Genomic DNA, 21,527 nt, shown 5'->3' on the forward strand with positions numbered 1-21,527 from the left:
AAAATGATTCTCTGCGTGAACTTGTTGATGCTGGACATTTGAAAACAGAGCCTGCTGCCTCTGCGCTTCGTTTTAAAGCATGCAAATATCCATTCCTCTGAATGTAAATGCAGCGCATAAGCTCTGGAGTTGTGCCAACAAACAATGCCGTCTTGAAAAGGATGACTCGAATAATAATGCAAAGCCATAAAGGACACAAAAAAAACAACGCTTTAGCTCCACACATGCAGAATTTGCCTATAAGGATCACCTTTGACATTTTGTCACTAGTTTGCAGCGAAGCAACAGGGACGTTGCCTCCTATTTTCTTATCAGCTCGCAGCACATGTCTTTACAAGCAGGCTGTCACCACAGGAATCCATCCAAACTGAGCTCCAGGGCTACAGGCAGCTCAGGTTGATCTCAGTTTCTTAAAAAAATAAACGTGTCCATGTGACTGTGTAGTGGCTTGGCCTTCGGACAGCCTCCGAGTGACGTGTGCATTTAAAGTCTAAAAGGTTAACAGCTCAGTTCGGCATCGTTTATCTGCAGAAGACAGACTGATTCCCACAAAGTATAAAACTTCGTAGGGTCAGATGTGTCTCATGTTAGAGCGGACCGGTCAGACTTCAGATGCAGGGAGAGCTCATCACGTTCGGCTGTGGCCAATTTACGGCGTGCAGCTCGGTAAACAGCAAAAACCAAAAGCCATTTGTATACGAAAGCCCGTATAAGACGTTTACTTTCAAAATGGCTCCGTGTGATTATAAAGGTTTTACACCAACATTGTTTACGTGGCACCATGCAGCCCCTTTTCTAGAACCTACTTTGCTCAGATTTCAAGTGTGTGAATGTCAGAAGTATAAATGCATATTAATATGTGTATTGATCCCGATATTGAAAAAAATAAATCTAGTTCTGGTATCAACATGCCTGACCCTTAAGGGCAGATCTATTGAGTCAATGCTTTATGCTCTGATCAACACCATGTTTTATCATTTATTTTAAAAACTACTTTCACAATTTTGCAGTTTTGAACTGCTTTGTCCTGGTGTGCCACACCAAAACAAGTTAAAGTCATAATGTGACAAAAGATAACAGAATGTAATTCGATTTGAAAGGGACAATAACTCAAAAATTGAGCTTTCCAAGCAGGTTGGTCGACTTCACTTAATTCTGCTGGTTAGCAGCGTAAGGTGTTGTCCATTGCGTTGCCTGTGGACAGAAACCTGCTGCTAGGTAAATAACCTGAATGTTATAAGAAGTTCCTGCAGCAACATTCAATAATTCATGTTTTGTGTTCACTGCATTATTGTGCGTGGCGTCCCAGGATCCCTGCAGCTCTGAGTGTCCTGCCGTGAACCGCACAAAGAAGCACTGGCTGGCATTTATCTTCTGGCGACTGCTCATACGGCCTCCGCTGCCATATTTCTTCACTCCTGCTGTGGGAACTACAACAAGCACTCTGAATTCCCAGCAACCGGGGCCCACACCAGAGTGGAGCATGCTCCCCGAGAAGACGCATACACACACACAGCAATCCCTATAACCCAAAGAGGAGGTCTGAAAAAGAAGAACCTGGCGGTTTCTGCACTTAACTCACCATGAACGATGAAACATTTATGGAATTTCTTTCAAGTTAAAAATATTCAGAGAATCTGCGGGTTACTTCTAATCTTTAAATGAGCAGCGCACTGAGAAAATGAAATGGTGAAATCCATAGCTGGGGTCTATTTAAGGAACTTAATGAAGGACCGGGAAGCCAAAGGGAACGTTTCCAAAGCAAGAGAAGGGAGAATCTGACAAGCGTTCCAACATGTTTTAAATGCTAAACCAAACTTCTGCTAGTGAGCCTTTTTCTTTTTGGAAGTAGAAAGTTTTGTCCATAATGTAATGTGCATCTGCTCTGCTATTCATTCATCAATGTGGTTTTCACACTTTTAAACTGATACAGTGTGATGTTTAACCTAAAAACACAGGTGGACCAAACGTCTCAAGCCTGACATGAAGAACATGGACACATGTCTGAGAAACAGAAACCTTAGAAAAACCAAACTCTGCCGTTTTCCATAAAACTGCAAAAAAAAAGAAAAAAGAAAAAAAAAAAGAATCAAACCCTTTGATCGTCTAACCTTTAATCATATCATCTGATTTGTCGGTTTGGTTAATTTAATTCTAGGCTGTAAATTCACATCATTTGAAATTTTTGATGCAACATCTGGAGTTTTCCTGGCTGCAGGACAAATCGGCTTCAAGACTTTGACAAAGTGCAACATTATTGCAAAGTGGAACCAGTTGTAAGTGAACGATAGGCAGATTAAACATCAGGCAATCTGCTTCCAGGTCATTTGCTTCCATGTGCCGTCAAGTTAAGAGGACAACGTCCTGAGTGATGGTTTGTGATCGGATAACAGATACCAACTCTGGATGCAAATTAGCTGACATCACAGCCGGCGTTTGGCGCCGAGGCATGGCGAGGTTTCAAAAAGAGTTTCAAAGCAAAAAATGCCTCCCTTCAATCTTCAACCTTTACAATATAATAATAATTACATACAAGATAAAGCGCAGTAGAGAGTGGAGCTTCTATAAATACCGGAGGTCCACTGGATTTATTAGGGGTGTCCTGATGCAACTTTTTCACTTGCGATACGATATCGATATTACAGCTCTGAGTACTGGCCAATACGATACTGACCCGATACAATACCAGCACAAATCATACATATTTTTATTACTTATTTTGTAATCTGGAATGTTAAAAAAGTCTTGATCAAGTGAAATTACCAAAACAAGAGAACAATAATCAACAACAAATTTACCAATGGGCTTGTATGCGGGATGAAAGCGCAGCTGGATAGAAATGCTGGAACAGACTAAATGCTGGAACAGACTAAATGATGAAACAGACTAAATGATGGAACAGACTAAATGATGGAACAGACTAAATACTGGGGCATCGTTATTACAACTATCATGATTACTATCGTTATTTATGATTATTGTTATTATTTTTACTATTATTGGTACACAACAGTATTATTGTTAGAAATACAAAACATATTTGTGCATCTGCACACCTACATTCATGTTGTGCTGAAAACCTTTACCACAAAAACCTAAAATAAAAATCTATGCATCCGATAACATATTTTATAATTCATGTGGATTCCATTCATGTTTTATCAAGATCAAAAGCTTAGTTCAAACTTTGTTTAAAAGAAAAGTAAGACAATCATTTTACACGTTTTTGTTGGGCTCTTTCTAAAAGAAAGATCTCATACTATGAGAATCTTCTGTTAGCCTGATGGCGACACAATCTCAGATGACCTGCAGTTCTCTCTTAACCGTCAGAAACGTCTCCACATGCAGAAGATGCAGAAGGTGGAAGGGCTTCATCAAAGCATAAACCTGTGAGAAACTGCCGCCGGTGCATGGGGGATCATGTTTCCTGTGAGCTTTTTGGTTGAATGCGAGGCTCTGGGTGTAGATCTCCTGCAGGCCATTGTTTCCACATCCTCTGCAGCCCTGAGTAATGGCCCTCTGAAAACAGCCCGTCTTTTGTCCCCGCCTCCCTGGCTCTGGAGTGGGAAGCCGCGGGAACCGCTCCCCCCGTCCCCCCGTCCCCTTCGCGGCGGACGGGGGAGGTCAGGGAAGACGTGCAAAACCTGCCGCCACCATCCTCTGTCTGCAGTCAATGGAGGAGGCATCCTGGGGGGACAGGTCACTCCAGGCCGGCCAGAGCTAACGCAAAATCTGCAAGTGAGAGTGTTAATCCAGCGCGAGCCAAAGCAGGGCTCAGCTCCAGCTTCCCTCAGCAGGACATAATCAGCCTTACTGCCACTCGTAAGAAAGACAAGGGAGGCGGAGAGGCCGAGTCGGACGATGAGCAAACATCCTCACCCCCGCCTCAGAAACACACACCCACACACACACATCCTCGCCACACTTCAGTAAACGCCACTTCTCATCATCTCACTGCAAACAAAAGAGGCGAATTGTTCCCAGGACCACAAGTTGACACATGCCACTAAAGACAAGTGCCCTCCACCCCACCCTACCACCAGCACCACCAACACGGCTACAAAGGAGGACAGAGACGCCAAACACAATGTGCGTCTGTTTTTCTAGATGCAGGGAGGAGAGATGGAGATCAGCGCAGCAGAGGGAAATGGGCTCACGTTTAAAGGCGAGCCACGTGTTTTACGAGCCTCTCGGTCGGCCCCTTGAAGCTCAGAGCTGCAGAGAGAGTCTTCTCTCCCTCGCAGAGTTTCGTATGGCGACATTGGGGTGATTAATGTGACTGCCATGAGTGGGAGACAGTGCATGTAATCAAGTCCCAGCCTGTAATCACCTTCCATTCCTTTTTCATTTGCAATTTCACAGAGCTGCAGTCGGTAGCTGCACAACTGGCAGAGAAAGGGGCAGACAGGCAGGTAAGTAAGGTTGGTGTTGGGGAGGGGGTGCCACAAGAATCCCCCTGAGGGTGTCACCCCCCCCACTGCAAGGAACCCATACGTCTGGGGCAGGTGCCGCGGGGTCGATCTGTCAACTTCAACAAACTCTAAAAAAAAAAAACCGAGCGCCCGACGACGTTTGAGTGGGACGCCACATGTGTCGAGATACGGAGAGGTTTGGGGTCTCATTAAGTTATACAGTGAGCTTTTTACACGAGGCAATTATACAGGACTCATTCCTCAGCAAGCCCAGATATGCTCACACAGCTTAATCAGACACAGGAGGACATATTTCAAGCGTGCCGAGGGGAAGTTCGTCTCAGGTTTGTCTCAAAAAGCCAACAGGTAATCCAGTCAGTGCAAAGAGATTTTCATTCCTGGTGTTTGAGAAGCGGCACCAGAACCTAGCCCCCCCACCCCCGTCATAATCCCAAAACAACTTGGCACTTGTTGGCCGGTGCTAATTATGTAAATCTTTGGGAGTGGTTTCACCGGCCGAAATACGCAGCACATAAATCATGATAAAGAGATTACTGAAATACAGAGAAAGCAGTATTTCAGTGTAAAAATAACACTTACATGTGATTTTTGTACAGAAGTAGCAATCCAGGACAATAGACAGCTAAATATTTCACAGTGTCCTTCTAAAGTGTTTAACTTTTTTCACATTTTGTCACATTAAAAATCATCAACTTTAAAGTATTATATTGATTTATGCAATAGGCAAATAAATAGTGGATAGCTTTGAAGTTGAAGGACATTTTTGTCCACATATCAGGATGTGCATTCAAACTTGAAAAGTCTTAAATTCAAGTACCTAAAATGAAGACCTTAATCTGTCTTTAATTAATTTTAATAAATGTAATTTGGCCTTAAATATGTGTTATCTGGACAAATATTTGTTGCTTTAGTCAAATGCAGACATCTTCATTCTGTTTTGTGACTATAGGCTATTGCTAACTGGCTGCTAGTATACCCTAGATAGCTTTTTTTTTCTCTCACTTTTTTTTTTTGCATCTATCAATATCATGGATAAGTGTAAATTTATCTCCAGCTGGCTGGTTGATGTGTGTTTTCGACACTGGGTTACTTCTGTTACCAACCCACACGATGCATCCTGTGCAGTAAAAGTCCAGATCATTGGACTAATCCTATATAAAATATGAAATTTTCTTCTGTACATTTATGTTGTGATACAAGTCTTAAATTTCATTCATAATGGTCTTGAGGTCTTTAAAAGTCTTAAATCTGAATGGGTGAAACCTGCAAAAACCTGCAGATTGCCTCCTTATCTCTGATGCCCATAAATAAAAATCTAGTAAAGCCAAATTTCGCTCAGATAAACGTTTGATGTTTGTCACAAGATGTTTTGGAGAGACGATACCAAAACTGAAATTTCAGGCTAGCATGCCAAATGCTAATTCTGCTGGAAAACTAAGTGCGAACACACTGCCGGCACAGTAACACTTAAGAGTGGCAGCATCATGCTGTGAGAAAGCAGGTCAGATTTGATTGTGAAAATGGATAAAGTTAAATAAACACACTTTAAACCAGAGCAGAGCTTCATCATCCAGCAGGACCATGATAATAAACTTACAGTGCAGTGGTTTAGATCCAAGCACATTTACTATACAGGTACAAATGTCCTAGTCAAAGTCCAGACCTTTATCTAATTACGAATCTGAGCCCAAGACTTGAAAACTGATGTCAGCAACAGCTTGTATTAGATCAGGCATGCCGCACTTTTTTGATTTTTTTGAAACCCTGTAGTGGAAATTTTGCTTCCACTACAGAAATATGCACTACTCTGTGCTGGTCTTTAACATCGAATCCTTTAAAAAAGCAAAAAATAAAGTAAAGTACTTTTGGGTTGTATCACTAGAAATGCGAAAATATTCAAGGAATGTAAATCACAAGAAACTGTGAAGACGTCAAACATTCAAAAAAATACTGATCTAAAATCTTTAGAGTGCGTTTGGAGCATGCTTAGCGTTAGCTTCCAGATGATTGGACTCGCAGTAGGGATTCTTCTATCGCTCTGGGCACAAACAAACCCCGAGGCGAGGCCACCACGCATCGGGGCTGACGGCAGCGCGTTAGGATGAAAAACTGGATTCATTTTGGGAGATCCAGGCAGGGTGACACCGCATAGCCTGCATTCCCCTGCTCATTGTTATTCAAATCAGAGGCGACAGCACACAATCAGAGGGCACTGTCAGGGTCGCAGCACAGCCAGCGTGAAGGCACACAGGCAGAAACAAACCCTTCCTTTAAAACTCGTGTACGCCAACAGCAGACCAAGCGCCGAAAACGTCCATTTCAACTCCACAGAAACACACGGAGAAGCCACTTTTATCTGGGGCACGAAGGGGGCGGACAGGACGAAGGAGGTGGGACACGAAGAATTCACGTCTTCACATCGCCCAGGACAAACAGACGCAAAAACCAACCGTCCACACACAGGTCACCGCCAATAAATACATTTAAGAAATGAGTGACGAAGCACGCTTTGGAAACTGGTTTCAGCGGCGTATAAAAAGTTTTCGCCATCCTGCTTCCGAGGTTTAAAGATGCCAAATGAAGCAGTAGAGGCGCACCGATTGCAGCTTCTTTAAAAAGCCACTGATCTTTAAAAAGCCAGACTTGCCGATTCTGATTTTGTTGCTTGAAATGTTGCTAAATATACTGACTGATGTTTTATCATGATATTTTGTGGTAGTATTGTGATAATAAAAGTGACGATAAGAACTATTTATCACTTCTGTCTTTTATGGCTGTGACTGGGTGAGACAGCAATCAATACTGATCTTGGAAAACATTCCAGTGTTTAAAATGCTCCTTCAGGACACCAGACACATAACGAAGTGCTATATCACCAAAATGCACCTGGTTACTGCATTTAAGCACATTTATTTGTCTTTATTGAACAAACTGTGAAAAAAAACAAACTACAAAATAACAATCCAGCAATTATGGACATTTTTAGGAGTTTTTAAACATCATTAAACGACTGTGACAGATAAATCAAAAGTTTATAAAAAGAAATGTATTACAGTAAATTAGAACCATTGCGATAAACGCCCAATGTGATATTCCAGTATTTGTAGTCAATTTATAGAAAGATTTTATTTTTATTCATCATTTATTTATTGATTTCATTTATTATTTTTCAGAATTTTCCCACTTTTGGTTTTTGAATTATTTGCTATTCCACCTGATTGGAGGGGGATAGTTTGTTCAATCTCTGTTAATGTGGTGCAGAAGAAGAGTTTATACCACAACAGATGATCCTGATGGCGACTGAACTTGGTCTCAAGATTTTGGTCAGATTTATTTGTTTAACTGCCATGTAAAATTAAGAGATTTTAAATATTTTCCCCCTTTTTTATCATGAGGCTTTAAAAAATTTTGGTCAGTTCCTTTTTTAAATTTATTTTTACAGAGAAAACAAGGAACCTCATATGCAACAGGATATATTCAACAGTCTTAGTAAGGTAACCGTTTTAAAACAGCAGTTGTCCATCATGCAGCTGGAGCAGACAGCCCTACTAATTACCCAGAGGACATCGGCTTGTTTGACTTGTGCCTCCTAAATACAGCCATGTGGTAAAGCCATGGTGTTTTTACGTTATTCACCATAGCAATCTGCACACATGCAGAGAAGACAGCTTTAAGGTACGTAATTATACACACAGAAGGTGAGAGTCAAACCAGGGAGTAAGGTGAAAACAGGAGCAGAGTTTGCAGCAGCGTTCCTCCTCACGGTACCGATGAAGTGCCACTGCTCCAGACACAAACACTCGTCGATGTCTGAGCCGAGCAGACAGTGAAAGCTAATGCAAACACAAGTCATGATGTCTCAGTCTGTAATCAAGAGCACTACAGCTCCTGTAATTACCTCTAAACATTCATTTGGATATTAACCTTAGGCCTCTCTGCTACATACTGGGAGGGGTGTGAAATTTGCTCCAATCCTTTAAAAAAACAACAACAACAACAAAAAAACAAAAAAGGTCCCACTCAACACTCTGGATGTTTTGGGATCTTTCTATAACTTCAGAAACATTGAGAATACTAACCAATATGTTCAGACTCTGTTTTGCAGAAACGTCTGAAAAACGCATACCAGTTAGGAGGAACTTTTTGTTGAACGGTCACTTAAAATCCCAATAAAAAACAATGAAAGTTAGAATTATTAGTCATCCTGATGAAATCACAGAAAACTTTTACGACTGCCTCTCTTTGTAGTTCTTCAGTAGGCTGGCACATTTCTCTTGAAGTATATACCAGCCCACTCTCCCATGGCAAATTGTTCAGGCGTAAACTTTGACCTTTACCACCCTAAGTCCTCCATGATGAAGAAGCTCAGCAACAATCACACCTCTACAGAGACCCGTGGATCTTTGTTGACATTCTCTCCAAAGTTTATAAGCCCACACTCAAATTTGTTTTCAGCAGAACTAGTCTCCTGGTGCTTTGCAATAATTTACCGTACAGCTGCTGTAGTCACCATGAGATGTTTTTAAATGGCAGTGTAGCACCACAACAAGCATCTACTACCCTCTCTCTGAGGCCTAAACTCATTTCTTTTCTTGTGTGCATGTGCTGAATTTGGTTCTTAGCAAAAAGGGTTCAAATGCTCACTGGTCCTGATAATCATTGTGAGGTTCGATGTTGATTAATCACTCCTCTGGTGTGGATTTAAAGCTCTGTGAATGGTCAGATTTGTCCTGGATTAGGCCTGTCGCAATAACAAACTTTGCTGGACAATAAATTGTCCCAGAGATTATTGCAATATTGTTGTTTTGAGATCATTTTCAAGTAATATAATGGTAATGGAATAATAACGCAAGTAAAATCTCTTGAAGATCAATAAGCTTTAATTTCTAACCAATATTAACACTGGAACTGGAAGACATTTTAAATATTCCAAATAGCTTTACAAAAACATCGGATACTGATGTCTCTGCAAACAAAACTGCCCTTCCAATAGTTGAGGCCAATGCACAAGACTTTTGTCATCCAGGTTTTGGTAGAAAAAGAGGACGACAAGAAAAAAAACAAACAATCATGCAACTGGAAATTATCAAACTTGCTGCAATTTAACGTATCGATAAAATATCCTGATCAATTTCCATGGAAATATTTAGTTTTGTGTGATTTCATCAGAGGAGTTTATGATTCTGATCTTAACGGTACACATGTTGATATCTTCAACGCTCTGTAACTCTTCCAGAGACACAACTCCCTCAGGACCAAAGAAAACAAAGAAGAAGAAGCTGACTTCCTCTTCACCTGAACACAGAACTGTCAGGAAACTCTACATAACCCCTTCAGCAATGCAGGTTTAGTATCCTCACTTAAAACAGGAACTATTTAGTTTTTAACCTGAAACTTTCCAGAAGTAAGCAAACACTTTCCCACTCAAACACCTCATCAGGTTCAACCGGTCTGACCCCCTCTGAAACTCGCCACCACCCAAGTTTTAAAACATTTAGTCGTGACAGGCAGGGGGGCTGCAACTCTCTTGAAGCAGCCCGGGCAATTAGCATTGACTGAAAAGTAACTATTCCCCAAGGACACAGCTGCTCCCAGCTCAAGTCAAAACACACACAGTTCAGGCTGTTTACTGCAGATCCAGCGCCGACATCCCAAGAGACAAAGACAGGCTGGTGAGATATTATGTCTCAAATCTGACACAGAGTGCTTTGAAAACATTGCCTTTTTTTTTTTCTCCACATTTTGTCTTCAGACATCATGTGTTTTATTAGGATTTTGTACAACAGATTAAATAAGTAGTATATAGTTAAAGGAGGTCCTGCTTGCAGTTTACTGCAGGGCTTACAGGAGATATAGCAAATATGTCGGTAAAGTTGTTCTCCTCAAATAAAAAATAAAAAATCTTTGTCTTACATATGAAGAGCTAAATGTGGTTGGAAACGCAACACTGCATTACACCCCGACTCAACCAACCCCCAATATGAAATGTGGTGGCAGCATCATGCTGTGAGGATGCTTTTCTTCGGCAGCAACATGGAAAGATGATCTTAAAAGTTTACCGTAATATCTTCTTGTATTTATGCGATAAAAGTAATGATTGCAGTCCATGGACAGGCTGATGTGATCAAGTATTATTTAACAGATCACAAATTGGTGAAAATACGCTTCAGTAATTATTTACATAAATGTCTGATAATTCTTTAATCAGATCTCGCTAAAACCAATCAAGCTACAAACCAACAGACAATTTACAAAACGAGTTATTTGCCTTCAAACAAACAAACAAACAAGCGTGGAAATACTTTAGAACTGGAACATGATCTTACTTGGCAAACTATTCCCACGACTCGTCACGACAAAGAAAAAGTAGTTTTATTAAGAAATCAATTACTATAAGTGCAAACCAGAGACAAAACTGCACAGAAGAGGCGGATGATGAGGGCTGGACGCCGTCACGTTAGAAAAGCTGAAGCTCGAGTTTGTGATGAGATGTTAAAAAGTGTGAATAATTCAACCAGATATAGGAAAAAAAAAATCAACAACAAAAAAAAACAATGTTCTCTGACTCATCAACAACATCTCAGGTTGACTCCAACATCGCCTTCGCTCCTCTCTGTGTTCCCCTGCTTCTCCCTGTTCCCAGCACCACTTGCTGACCCAACAAATCCCGCTGCACAGTCATCGGCCTGACCCAGTAACCTGCATGGCTCCGATCTGCCGCCAAGGGCCAGCATAAGCTGCCCTCCCTCCGCTCAGAGGGTGGCAGCCCGGTCGGGGCACGGCAAGGTGTCGGCGAAGCGTGACGAATTCCGTCGGAAGAAGAAATGATTGGATTTTATTTATTTTTCTTACGTAAGAAGAGATGGCTGCCTCTTTTTTTAAACACTGCTGCTCATCCTGTAATGCAGTTTCATCCATTTAAGCAAATGAGCTAAGCTGCAGAAGGGTATACCACTCCCATTTAGAAAGGGTTAAAAAGTGTTTCTGCAGCATGCACGTGAAACTAAGACATAGAAATGAAAATAAAATAATAATAAAATAAAAAAATAAAAAACTTACCCCGTGGTTTCCTTTAAAACAGATTGATGTCTCATTTTGCAAAACTCCCTGCAGGAAAGAGAGGAAAAGGAAGGGGCAATTGATATGAGCTTTAATGCAGAGTAAATTCTCTAGATTTTGTACAGTAAAAACAGTCATGCTGTAATCAGTATTAAATGGAAGTTGATATTACACAATCAATAATGCTTCTCATAGGTTGGAGCTAATTATGAGACAAAGCAGCCTACTTTTCAGATCAGATAAGCATCCACGTTTCTACACTGAGATCTTCTGACATTAATAGGAGTTTCAAAGAAACAGCTGAGCTTTTTTTTTTTTTTTTTAAGATAATCACAGGGTTCTGTCCCACTTCCCCCGTGTGGCAGAGAGAATATGGTTCAGGGGGGAAAGCGCAGAAACCAGCAGCTGTAGACTGACAGGAGAGACTCTGTAGCATTTATGCTGCTAAAAGCGGAAAATATAATAAAATATATATATACACAGCATCTGAGCAATATTAGAAATGAGAAAGTGGAAACTTTTTGAAACGCGAGAAAAGAAAAACACACTCACACATGCCCCTTCTTAAAGAGGCAAAAACAAAAAATTTAATTAACAATAATGGCGTACCTTGAGATTTTGATACGCTTCCAGCGCTCTAATGGCCGTGTCCGTCAGCTTGACGTGGTACAGAGTAATGTTGGAGCTGTTTTTGGTAGTTTTTCCACAGGAGAGCCCATAGTGGTGCTCCTGTCTGAGTGAAGCCATCGCTGGCTCTCCCCCTTTCCTCCGACAAGAGCAGCTTTCCTCTGTCAGCTCAGCGTCACGGCGCGGGCGGGGCGTCTCCGGCGCCGTCAAACTGAGGGACATGCGTAGGGCAAGACAGTTTATCATACAATACGTGAGCTTTTCAGACCTGATGTTAAAGCTGCGGTGTGTAACTTTAATAAGTAATTTATCTTTTTTTTTTTTTTACATATTTGTTTAAACTGCCACCATATTATTACGATGTGCTATTAGACAGATAATTAGAGAAAAGATTCCTCCCCCCTGAGCTACTATTGCTGCCTGAAGAAATGCACCGCTCCCGGTCAAAAACAACCAATCAGAGACAGGATCAGGGTCTTAAAGCTGCATTAAGTAATATCTTAGTCACTAGTTAATTTTCAGTGATTTTTTTATTTATCATGACATTTCGTCCATATGTGTTGATAGGAAGAACATCCTTTTGTTAATCAGGAGCTGAAACATGGGTACATCAGTAACAATATAAACTATAGAAATTAATCTCTTCTTAATACCTAAAAAGTTATTGTAATGAAAGAAAAATATGAAATACAGCTATCGGAAGTAGATAACCAGACAACCACCTAATTATTTTAGATTTTCACTGAATTTTAACCTTTGTAATTTTCTCGTCAGTTTATAAATTTTTGACTAAGTCCAGCCCAGTAAAAATGTGAATTTAACCAAAAAGAACTCTGCTAATAAAAATGTAATCGTTGTGTGGTTTCGTTATATGTTAACATGGCCTGCCATACATGTGCTCGTAAACAGTACTGAGTGTACTTCTATTTGAGACTTTGGGCCTCAAATGCCCAAAGCTGTTTCCAGTGAAAACCAACAGCGTTGTGAATGTAATGCATCACGTGGAGATTTTATTAGAAAGATGCAAAGTTGTGTAAACACACACAAAAAACACTACTGCCATGGGGGAAAATTGCTCCTCCATTCTTTTACCATCTCTACTTTAATGAGTACAGTTGGAGGGTCACAGTGAACTCACTCATTTGGCTTGTAAGCTGTGCCATCACTTAGAAACTTTTCAACATTTGACCATGAAAGGAAAGCGAGATTAGATCAAAAACATTGAAGGAAAAAAAACAAACATCAACCTGTCTTCAGGGATTAAAAATCAAAAAAACAAAAAGACAAAAACGTGGATATCATTTAGTCTTCCAAGAAGAGAGCGGTCCGATCTAAATACTGAGAACTGCTTCCCCTCTAAAAGCAGCCGTACAGTCAACATGGATCTGCTTTACAGATGGTGGCTGCAGACTAACACAGGGTTATCAATGCAAAGCAACAAGAGCATGTTTTCTCAGGGAAACAAGCATTCCTGCTCGATGAGCAGCAAATTCTTTCTGTTTTATTGCTACTTTTAAAAAGAAAAGAAAAACAGTCCTCCAATAGCAGACATCACAAAAAGGTGTATCTTTATTTTATTGACCTGGGCTACTGCGCATTCTTTTCAAAGCTTTTAAGAGTATCTGCACTTTGTTTTGGAGGGGGTTTTATAGTCGAGCAGCCATGACTGGGAAGAATGACACCGGATCAAAGCACAACGTGCTTGCATAAACTGTGAGAAAGCAGAGGAGTGCGGGTTGAGACTGGAAAAGCAGATGACTCTCACAAGTAAGCCTATTTAGTTAAATTGCCAAGCTACTGCCTGAATGAAAGTGTGGGGGTGGGGCATGAGAGAGGAGGTTTACTGCCGGTCAGCAGTGAACAGAAGGTGAAGAGTCTTTGCACAGCGTCCTGCAAGGTGACTGTGAATGGGAGACTTCAAGAGGTATGAACATTTTGTCATGTTATGACCTAAAACATCAGAGTAATTTATTGGGATTTGTGATAAACCAACACAAAATGCATAAAATTCAATCTTTTTTTTTTTTTTTTTTTTTACAGAAGAATGCCATGTATTTATATTTTTAACTCCTAACTATGTCTTTTGAAACATGTCTCTACCAGCTTTGTGGGTCTGGAGAGTGAAATTTTGCCCATTCTTCCAAATAACTCAGGATGATACTATCAATACAGGAAGTAGTTGTCTAAAACAGGAAAGTTTTAGGGGACCATCAGCAATTTTTTTCTTTTTCTTGGAAAGTGTTTCTGGAGTGAACATTTCAGAAAGTGGAAAACCCCCCACAGGCCTGCCTGTCTGCCCTCTATGCTGCTCAGGTTTAAATCCCACAGAATATTGTAGAACTTTGTAGAACATGCTGGTATTAGAAACTTCTGGAAAAGCACAGGACCGAGTGGAACATTCAAGAACATGCAATGAAATTCTAGAAAGTTACAGAATGTTATAGAACATTATATTATGTCTTAAAATGTTATAGAATGTCCTAGAAGGTCATATTTTGTTCTGTAATACCTTTCAGAATGTTCTAATCACAAAAATAAGTATGTTTTAGTCTGTAAACAGATTAATCATTCTCGGCAGTCCTACAACCTGTAGCCTGACCTTTAACCCCAAACTCATCATACTTACATGTATAACGAGCTGCAAAATATTTTACAGAAGACTCCACTCTCGCTTCGTTGTTCGTCGCTCGTTTTCTTCTTCTGTTTATGCTAACCTCGCTTGATGCGCTTTATGTCCTCTTCTCCCTGTTTAGCGCCACCTACGGGTGTGGCGGTGTAAAAAAACAGCATTTTGGGTCCTTTGCAGGGGTTTTCATGTGAATGAAAAATAAAAAAAAGGATAATCTTTGAACATGTATTTAGAGATCTTCCCACAGCTTCTCGTTTAGACTTATATCTGGGCTTTGACTGGACCATTTTAATGCACACAATTGTAACTTTTGCCTTGAGTTAAAGCATTCAATTGTTACTTTTTGCCCACTTTTATCTCCCTGCAGAAGAAAAGCATGGCCGCAGAATGATGCCGCCACCACCATGTTTCAGTTTAGAGCTTGTGTTTTCAGGGGCATGTTCAGTACTACTTTGTGTGGGTCAATCACTTGAAATCTTATTAAACATACCAACATTTGTCTTCAAGAGAGAAAATGTATTTTAAAAATTCAATTCATAAATAGGATATTGCAAGACAATGTATCATATTCTTGGAAACATTCCATTTCTGAAAAACATTTATTTTTGGAAGTCTGGAGCATGTAATATATTATTTTTATTTTGAAGTACTGCTCCCTACTTATGCTGCATGAATTATACGTACAATAGAAGATTAGACCATTTTGCCCTTCCTTCCTCGTCATATTTACCTGCCTTGTTCTGTCTTATCTTGGCTTACCATCTGCTTCATACCACTAATGCACACCGACTCCCCTGGGAGTGACGTCCCACACCTGAGGTCGGTGACTCACACGACACCTGGAGCAAGCAGTCTATTTATGCAGTGTTTCTGTTCGGCGGTGGCAGCGCTTAAACACCTGCAGTCACCTTCAGAAGGTTCCAGTGAGGAGAAAACCAGCGATGGAGAAACAAGAGAGAACGATGTGACGGTTCTAATCTGGAAACAGGCACGTTATGCATTCGCTGTTAAACCCTGCAAGTATCAGTTGATCTGGAAGTTTCTCCAAGTCGGGGGGTGGAGGGTTTCTTCTGGTCAGATCCAGAAAGTGCAGTTCAGCAACATCCACTTCAGAAGAATCGTGAGATAACATCATTTCCCACAATGCAGCAGCTCTACCAGTGAGTCAGATATTGTCCCTGTAACGAGGCCCGAGGCAGCTAACCTCCACTTGAGATAGAAATCAACAACAGATGTCTTTTAAGCTCGCCTCTTAAAAGACAAGTCTCTGTTTTGGTAAGCCTCCAGAACAGAGACTTGTCATCTCTGTTCTGGAGGCTTACAAGCAGCTGATGTTGGCTCAAGCAACATTTTTTGAGGTAAAGCAAACTGATTTCATGCTATCTTTTTAGATAAAAAGCTGAAAATGAGCAGCAGTGGTTTCCACTGAAAGATTAACATGAAATTTAACAACAACAAAAAAACTGGATTTTGCCACTGAGCAGAAATCTTGCTAAAAAAATAAATAAATAAAACTGAATATGGAAAAAAAAAGTTCACTCACTTCAGAATGTGAAATCCATTATATGGATTTATTACACACCATCTCCGTTTCCACTGAAGATATAATTGCGCAGTTTGATATTTCAAAAATAAATTTGTTTAATGGAAACACAGCGATTTAAAAAATAAACTTGTTTTTTGACACAAAGTTCAATGAGGTATTTTTTTTTTGAAAACTTAAAATCAAATTTGGTTCATTTCGCAAAACTGCATTGAAAACACTTTTTTTGGATCACACAACGAGCCACATGGTCAACAACCAGATGTTGCCGCTGGCGCAAACCACGAAGAAGACGACAGAAAGTAGTTGGAGTATCTTGGCAGAGCATGTTTTATAAGCACTCATCGCACTTACGATTTTAATTGCATTTATTATTTAGTGGAAACTCTGCAGAAGCAAAATTGAGTTTGTTTTTTTTGACATTAACTGAATATTGACAAAGTTTTGCGCAAATTTGTGATGACTTAAAGATAATGAAAACCCACAACTTGACTTTATTAAAAGTTGAGTGGAAGGAAAGCCGTAGCAGGAAACAGAAAAAAGTGCAACTTTGACAGGAATTTTGAGCAAATCCAGTCAAGAATTTGCAGGAGCTTCATAAAGAGTGGACTGAGAATGGAGTCAGAGCATCAAGAGCCGCTGAACAGACAAATCCAACACATAGGCATTCCCACTGTCAAGAAACTCCTGAACCACAGAAAATGTCAGAAATGAACATTTGAAAGTCAGATGAAAGTACAGCTTGCATTTAAATTAGAAACATTATAAATATCCTAATTTTCTGAGACCCTGAATTTTGGGTTTTCATTATCTGTAAGCCAGAATAATCAATGTTACAAGAACAGAAGGCTTGAAGTATTTTTTCTCTATCTGTAATGAAGCTACATGTGTTTCACTTTCTGAAATGAGTGACAAAAAATTAAAATTGTTTTCAAAATTCCCACTTTTATTTTAGCTCTCTTCATGACGAGCTTTACCAGTTTTTTTTTTGTCAGTCGTAATGCTTTGCATGTTTACCAGAAAGTTGAGTCTTTATGAAAACTTCACAAAAGAGTTTAAGCAAATTATTTATTAACTGCATCTACAGGCCATTAGTTGCACTGGGTTTGTTAAAGGATATCTGCGGAAAGGTGGGTGAATTTAAGTTTTAGCAGTAAAAAGCAAAATTCACATTGTGCAAACTGAACACATATAATCATATAATCATCTACAAATGTGAGCATCTCTGTCCAGATGTTTCTGGTAGTTTTCTTCCTGGTGGTGTTAGATACGACAGTAAGAAGAAAAAAATTCAGGTCATCCAGCACTTACCAAAACGATAATAAACTAAAACTCTCCGTCTTGGACACTCTTAGCTGTTTATTGTGATTAGACAAAGTCTGTCCAAGTCTGGCTTCTTAGGAAAAGTTTCCAGGAAGCGTTTTGTCTCTATGAATCACACAGCTGGCTTTGGTTTGCAGAGTTTCAGCTAAACGAAGATGCCTCATGGTAAATTTGGCAAATCCAATTCAGCACAAAAATCCTAAACTATTAGTCAGTGGTGGAGAGTTGATGATTTTATGTTTTTTGTTTTTTTTAGGGGAACACCAGAATATGAATTTTTACGATCCTGAGTCATACTTTTGTTTTCCTTCCTCCTTTTTGTGTAAACCAGTCCATTTCTCTGTGTTTCACCAACAACCTTTGGGTCTGTTTTCTCGTGGAGCCGTTCTCATAAAAAGCACAAAACAAGAAATTGCAAAACGAAATTATACAATTTCTTCTCAAACAAGACGGCATCGTGCTGTGAAATGATAAAACAGCTGGAGTCAAGTTTAAGGGCACACATTTCTCACTTAATGGCCTTTTAAATCATGGTTGTGTCTGTCATTTAGTACTTTCCATTTTCTATTTGTCTTTAAACTGTATTTCGCCTCTTTTTCTCTACAGCACAGCGAAGAAGCATAAATTACTTGTTAATCCACGTGTTTAAAGGAGAAAATAATTTGCCTCATCCTTAAAATTTCACTCTGTTTTGGTATGCCTGCAGAGGGAGGTAAGCTTTTTTTAAAATATTTTTCTAACTATTTCGTTAAAAAATGAAGAAGAGGTTTGAAGCCCTGCTGACGCTGCGTTGCGTAACGTTTGAGACGATGGATGCCAGCCCCGTCTTCCTGTCGCATTGACTTCTTTTACATATCTGCTATTCAGGACAGCCCAAAAGAGGAGCTGATAAAATGCTGCAGAGCTTCTGAGAAATGTTATCAAATGTGTCAAGATGCTCGACACGCCCTCTCTAATGTGGTCAGAGTCTCATCTTATTTACCGAACAACAGAGGCAAGGAGACCGACTGAAGAATTTACCATTTCTACAATGAAAGTAACGAAAGTGCTGCGACAGATGATTGCAATAGAGGAGAGTGAGATAAATATTATACGGATTTGAAGAAGGTGATTTTCATACTGAATGAATCACAATGACAACCACGTACTTCAGTGTATTTTACTGGGATTCTCTGTTACTGACCACCACAAAGTGGTGTGTAAATGTGAAAAAGGAAGGACAATCTCAAACAGTTTCCATTAGAGCTCCGGAAAAAATGAAGAGCTCACAGCACTGAACCCCATTGAAAACCTCCTGGTTATCCCACCAAATATTGATTTCTGAGTTAAAACATTAGTATTGTCATTTCTAAATTAATATGAACTTGTTTTCTTTGCATTATTTGAGGTCTGAGAGCACTGCATCTTTTTGGTTATTTTGACCATTTCTCATTTTCTGCAAATGAACACTAAATTTTTGCTTGGCATTTCAGAGACATGTTGTCAGTAGTTTATAGAACAAAAGAACAATGTTCATTTTACTCAAACATAGACCTATAAAAAGTTAAATGAGAGAAACTGATCACTTTAAGTGGTCTCTTAATTTTTTTTCCAGAGCTGTTCATTTACTCATAAAACCATAAACATCAGTTTGGAATCCACAGACATTTCAGGGGTTCAGGTCCTCAAGTGGAAAGAAGGGAAAGCTGTGCAGCACATGGAACCGCCAGCTGAGTTAGTAGTTATGGTATTTTGTTTGTTTGTTTGTTTGTTTTGGGTTTCTTTACAGGTGTAGCTTGAATATAATTTATTTTTTCAAATAATTGCTGTCTTGGGTCACAAACAATACACAGTAAAAAAGGAAGAAAAAAAAAGATTTCAGATGGGCACTTTTTTTGTCCTGAAGAAAAACAGCAGGTACTCTTGCACCTCCTAGTGTCCAATTAATGGTCTTCAGAAGTCACCTAATTATGTTTACCGCTGCTCAGTGAAGGCATCAGAGGTTTATTAGAGAACCCAAGTAAACAAACAGCGTCATGAAGACCGAGGTTCAACGCAGATAGGAGAGGTTTAAAGCAGGGCTATGCTAGCAAACAATATCCTAAGAATTATAGATGTTACAGAGGTTTGATTATGGATTGACTGGCTGATCACCTAATCTGACAGACTGGGAAAGAAGAGCATTAGTAAGAAAATCCACCTAGAGACACAGAGTGACTCTTGAGGATCTGAAGAGATCCACAGCCCAGGTATGAGAATGTGACGACTTTCTGCCACGCACCCCACACCACAAATCTGTTTTTATTTTATTTTTATTTTTTATGAAAGTTTGGCACACAGAAAGCCTTTGATGTAAGAAAGCCACGTGGAGCTGTGTTGCAGTTTGCCAAAAACTATGTGAGGATTTCAGCAAACATGGAAAAAGCTGCTCTGCTCACATGAGAGTGAGAGAGAAAAAAAAGACACACTGCATCGTCTTGCAAGAGAACGGTGGTGGCAGCATCATGCGGTGGGGATTGTTTTCTTCTGCAGGGGAGCTTGCAAAGTCCTGGAAGGTGAGGAAACAGTTGGTAGCAAAAAATATTTATGTGTTAGAATGGTCTAGTTAAAAGTTTAGGCATATTTAATAAAAGACTAATTTTTCTAAAACTATTTAAATAACATTGGGTTAAAACTTCAGAATCTATTTGTGTAAAGCTGATTGAGTTACAGAGTAAAAGGCTGAAATTGCAGTGAAAAGTATTTATTATAAAAAAGTTGAACGTCATATTTCCTTTTTTTGTAAAATTCTTATAAAACCTATTTTTTGTCTAGTTTCTAGAGCAAATATCGTAGCACACTTACAATAAGACAAATTTAACTTTAACTTTTCAGAAAGATACATGAACCTGTCGAGAAGTATTTATTCACTTCTAACATGGGGGAAATTTGACGGTGTGTTAGGGTTAGTGTAGACAGACAAAATGACGAGTGAAATTCTACAAGAACTGAGAAAGTTTGAGATTAATAGCAGTAACCTTCAAGAAAAGACATGGAGGTTTCTGAGTTCGAAAAGTCAAAGATTTGTGAGAAAATGCTCAAAAAGTTCAAGATCAATCTCAGAAATTTTCTAGAGAAACTTTAAAAAGTTAACTTTTAAAAGTTTTTTCAAACGCAGAAATTTCCATGGAGATTTACTCCCCATGTTTTCCTACCTGCAGTGGCCGAAATACACCATAAAAAAGTCTTATAATAAGTGAATGTTTTTAAAATCATTATTAAGGATTTATTTAACAAGATTCTATAGTTGTAGCTTAGTGTTCCTTTATTTCAACATATTTGCACTAGAAACTATAAAAAACTTGGTAAGATTTTGTGTTTTTGCAGTACCTCAGCACCGCTGCAGCCTCTTTATTAGTCCTGTCCTTGTTTCTGTAGCTCCCAAAACATGTAAAGCCTCAACAGAAATCAGTGAGGTATCCCAACATTGTAAAATTATCTCCCCTCAAGGCTTCTGTGTTTCAGAAACCAGAGGAATTTCAAGGCCGTGTGTTTACTTGCGAGGCATGGCAGGGTCACGACCTTGTAATGTCTGCACCCCCGCCCAAACGCCGCCCACTCCATGCTCCTCCTCCTCTGGGTTTTCTACGGCCTGAAGGAAATGTGTCCACGTAAAAAATGTTGTTGTTTTGAAATTTTACCTTTCGCTCTGTTAAGCACAACAAAATGAGTCACATTTGCTTGAATGCAATCAAATCTAAAGAAATAATGAAAATATTTTTAAAAATTCTAAATCACAATGTCAGATAACTTACCACTGGATCACAGATATATTCCCCTCTCACCCCGTCTCTTTCATCCTCTGAGCTCGGGTCCTATGTGCCTAGAACTGCACATTTCTGGACTGAGATGTCTGATGTTGTTCCTGGGATCTGTTTGAGCCACTGCTCCAGTT

General features: G+C 39.6%; 1 protein-coding gene across 1 annotated transcript in view; it reads right to left on the reverse strand.

The window, feature by feature from the left end:
• Window positions 1-14,845, reverse strand: part of LOC103135991 (RNA polymerase II elongation factor ELL2-like) — a 31,900-nt gene extending 17,055 nt beyond the window's left edge. The window contains exons 1-3 of the mRNA XM_007549060.2: window positions 14,746-14,845; window positions 12,102-12,330; window positions 11,493-11,540 (exon numbers count right to left, since the gene is read on the reverse strand). Of these exons, the coding sequence (XP_007549122.1) occupies window positions 11,493-11,540; window positions 12,102-12,239 (186 nt within the window). The 5' untranslated portion in view covers window positions 12,240-12,330; window positions 14,746-14,845. The remainder of the gene's footprint in view (window positions 1-11,492; window positions 11,541-12,101; window positions 12,331-14,745) is intronic.
• Between the last annotated feature and the right edge of the window lie 6,682 nt (window positions 14,846-21,527).

Source organism: Poecilia formosa, unplaced genomic scaffold, assembly GCF_000485575.1.
Source record: "Poecilia formosa unplaced genomic scaffold, Poecilia_formosa-5.1.2 Scaffold29, whole genome shotgun sequence".
Taxonomy (NCBI): domain Eukaryota; kingdom Metazoa; phylum Chordata; class Actinopteri; order Cyprinodontiformes; family Poeciliidae; genus Poecilia; species Poecilia formosa.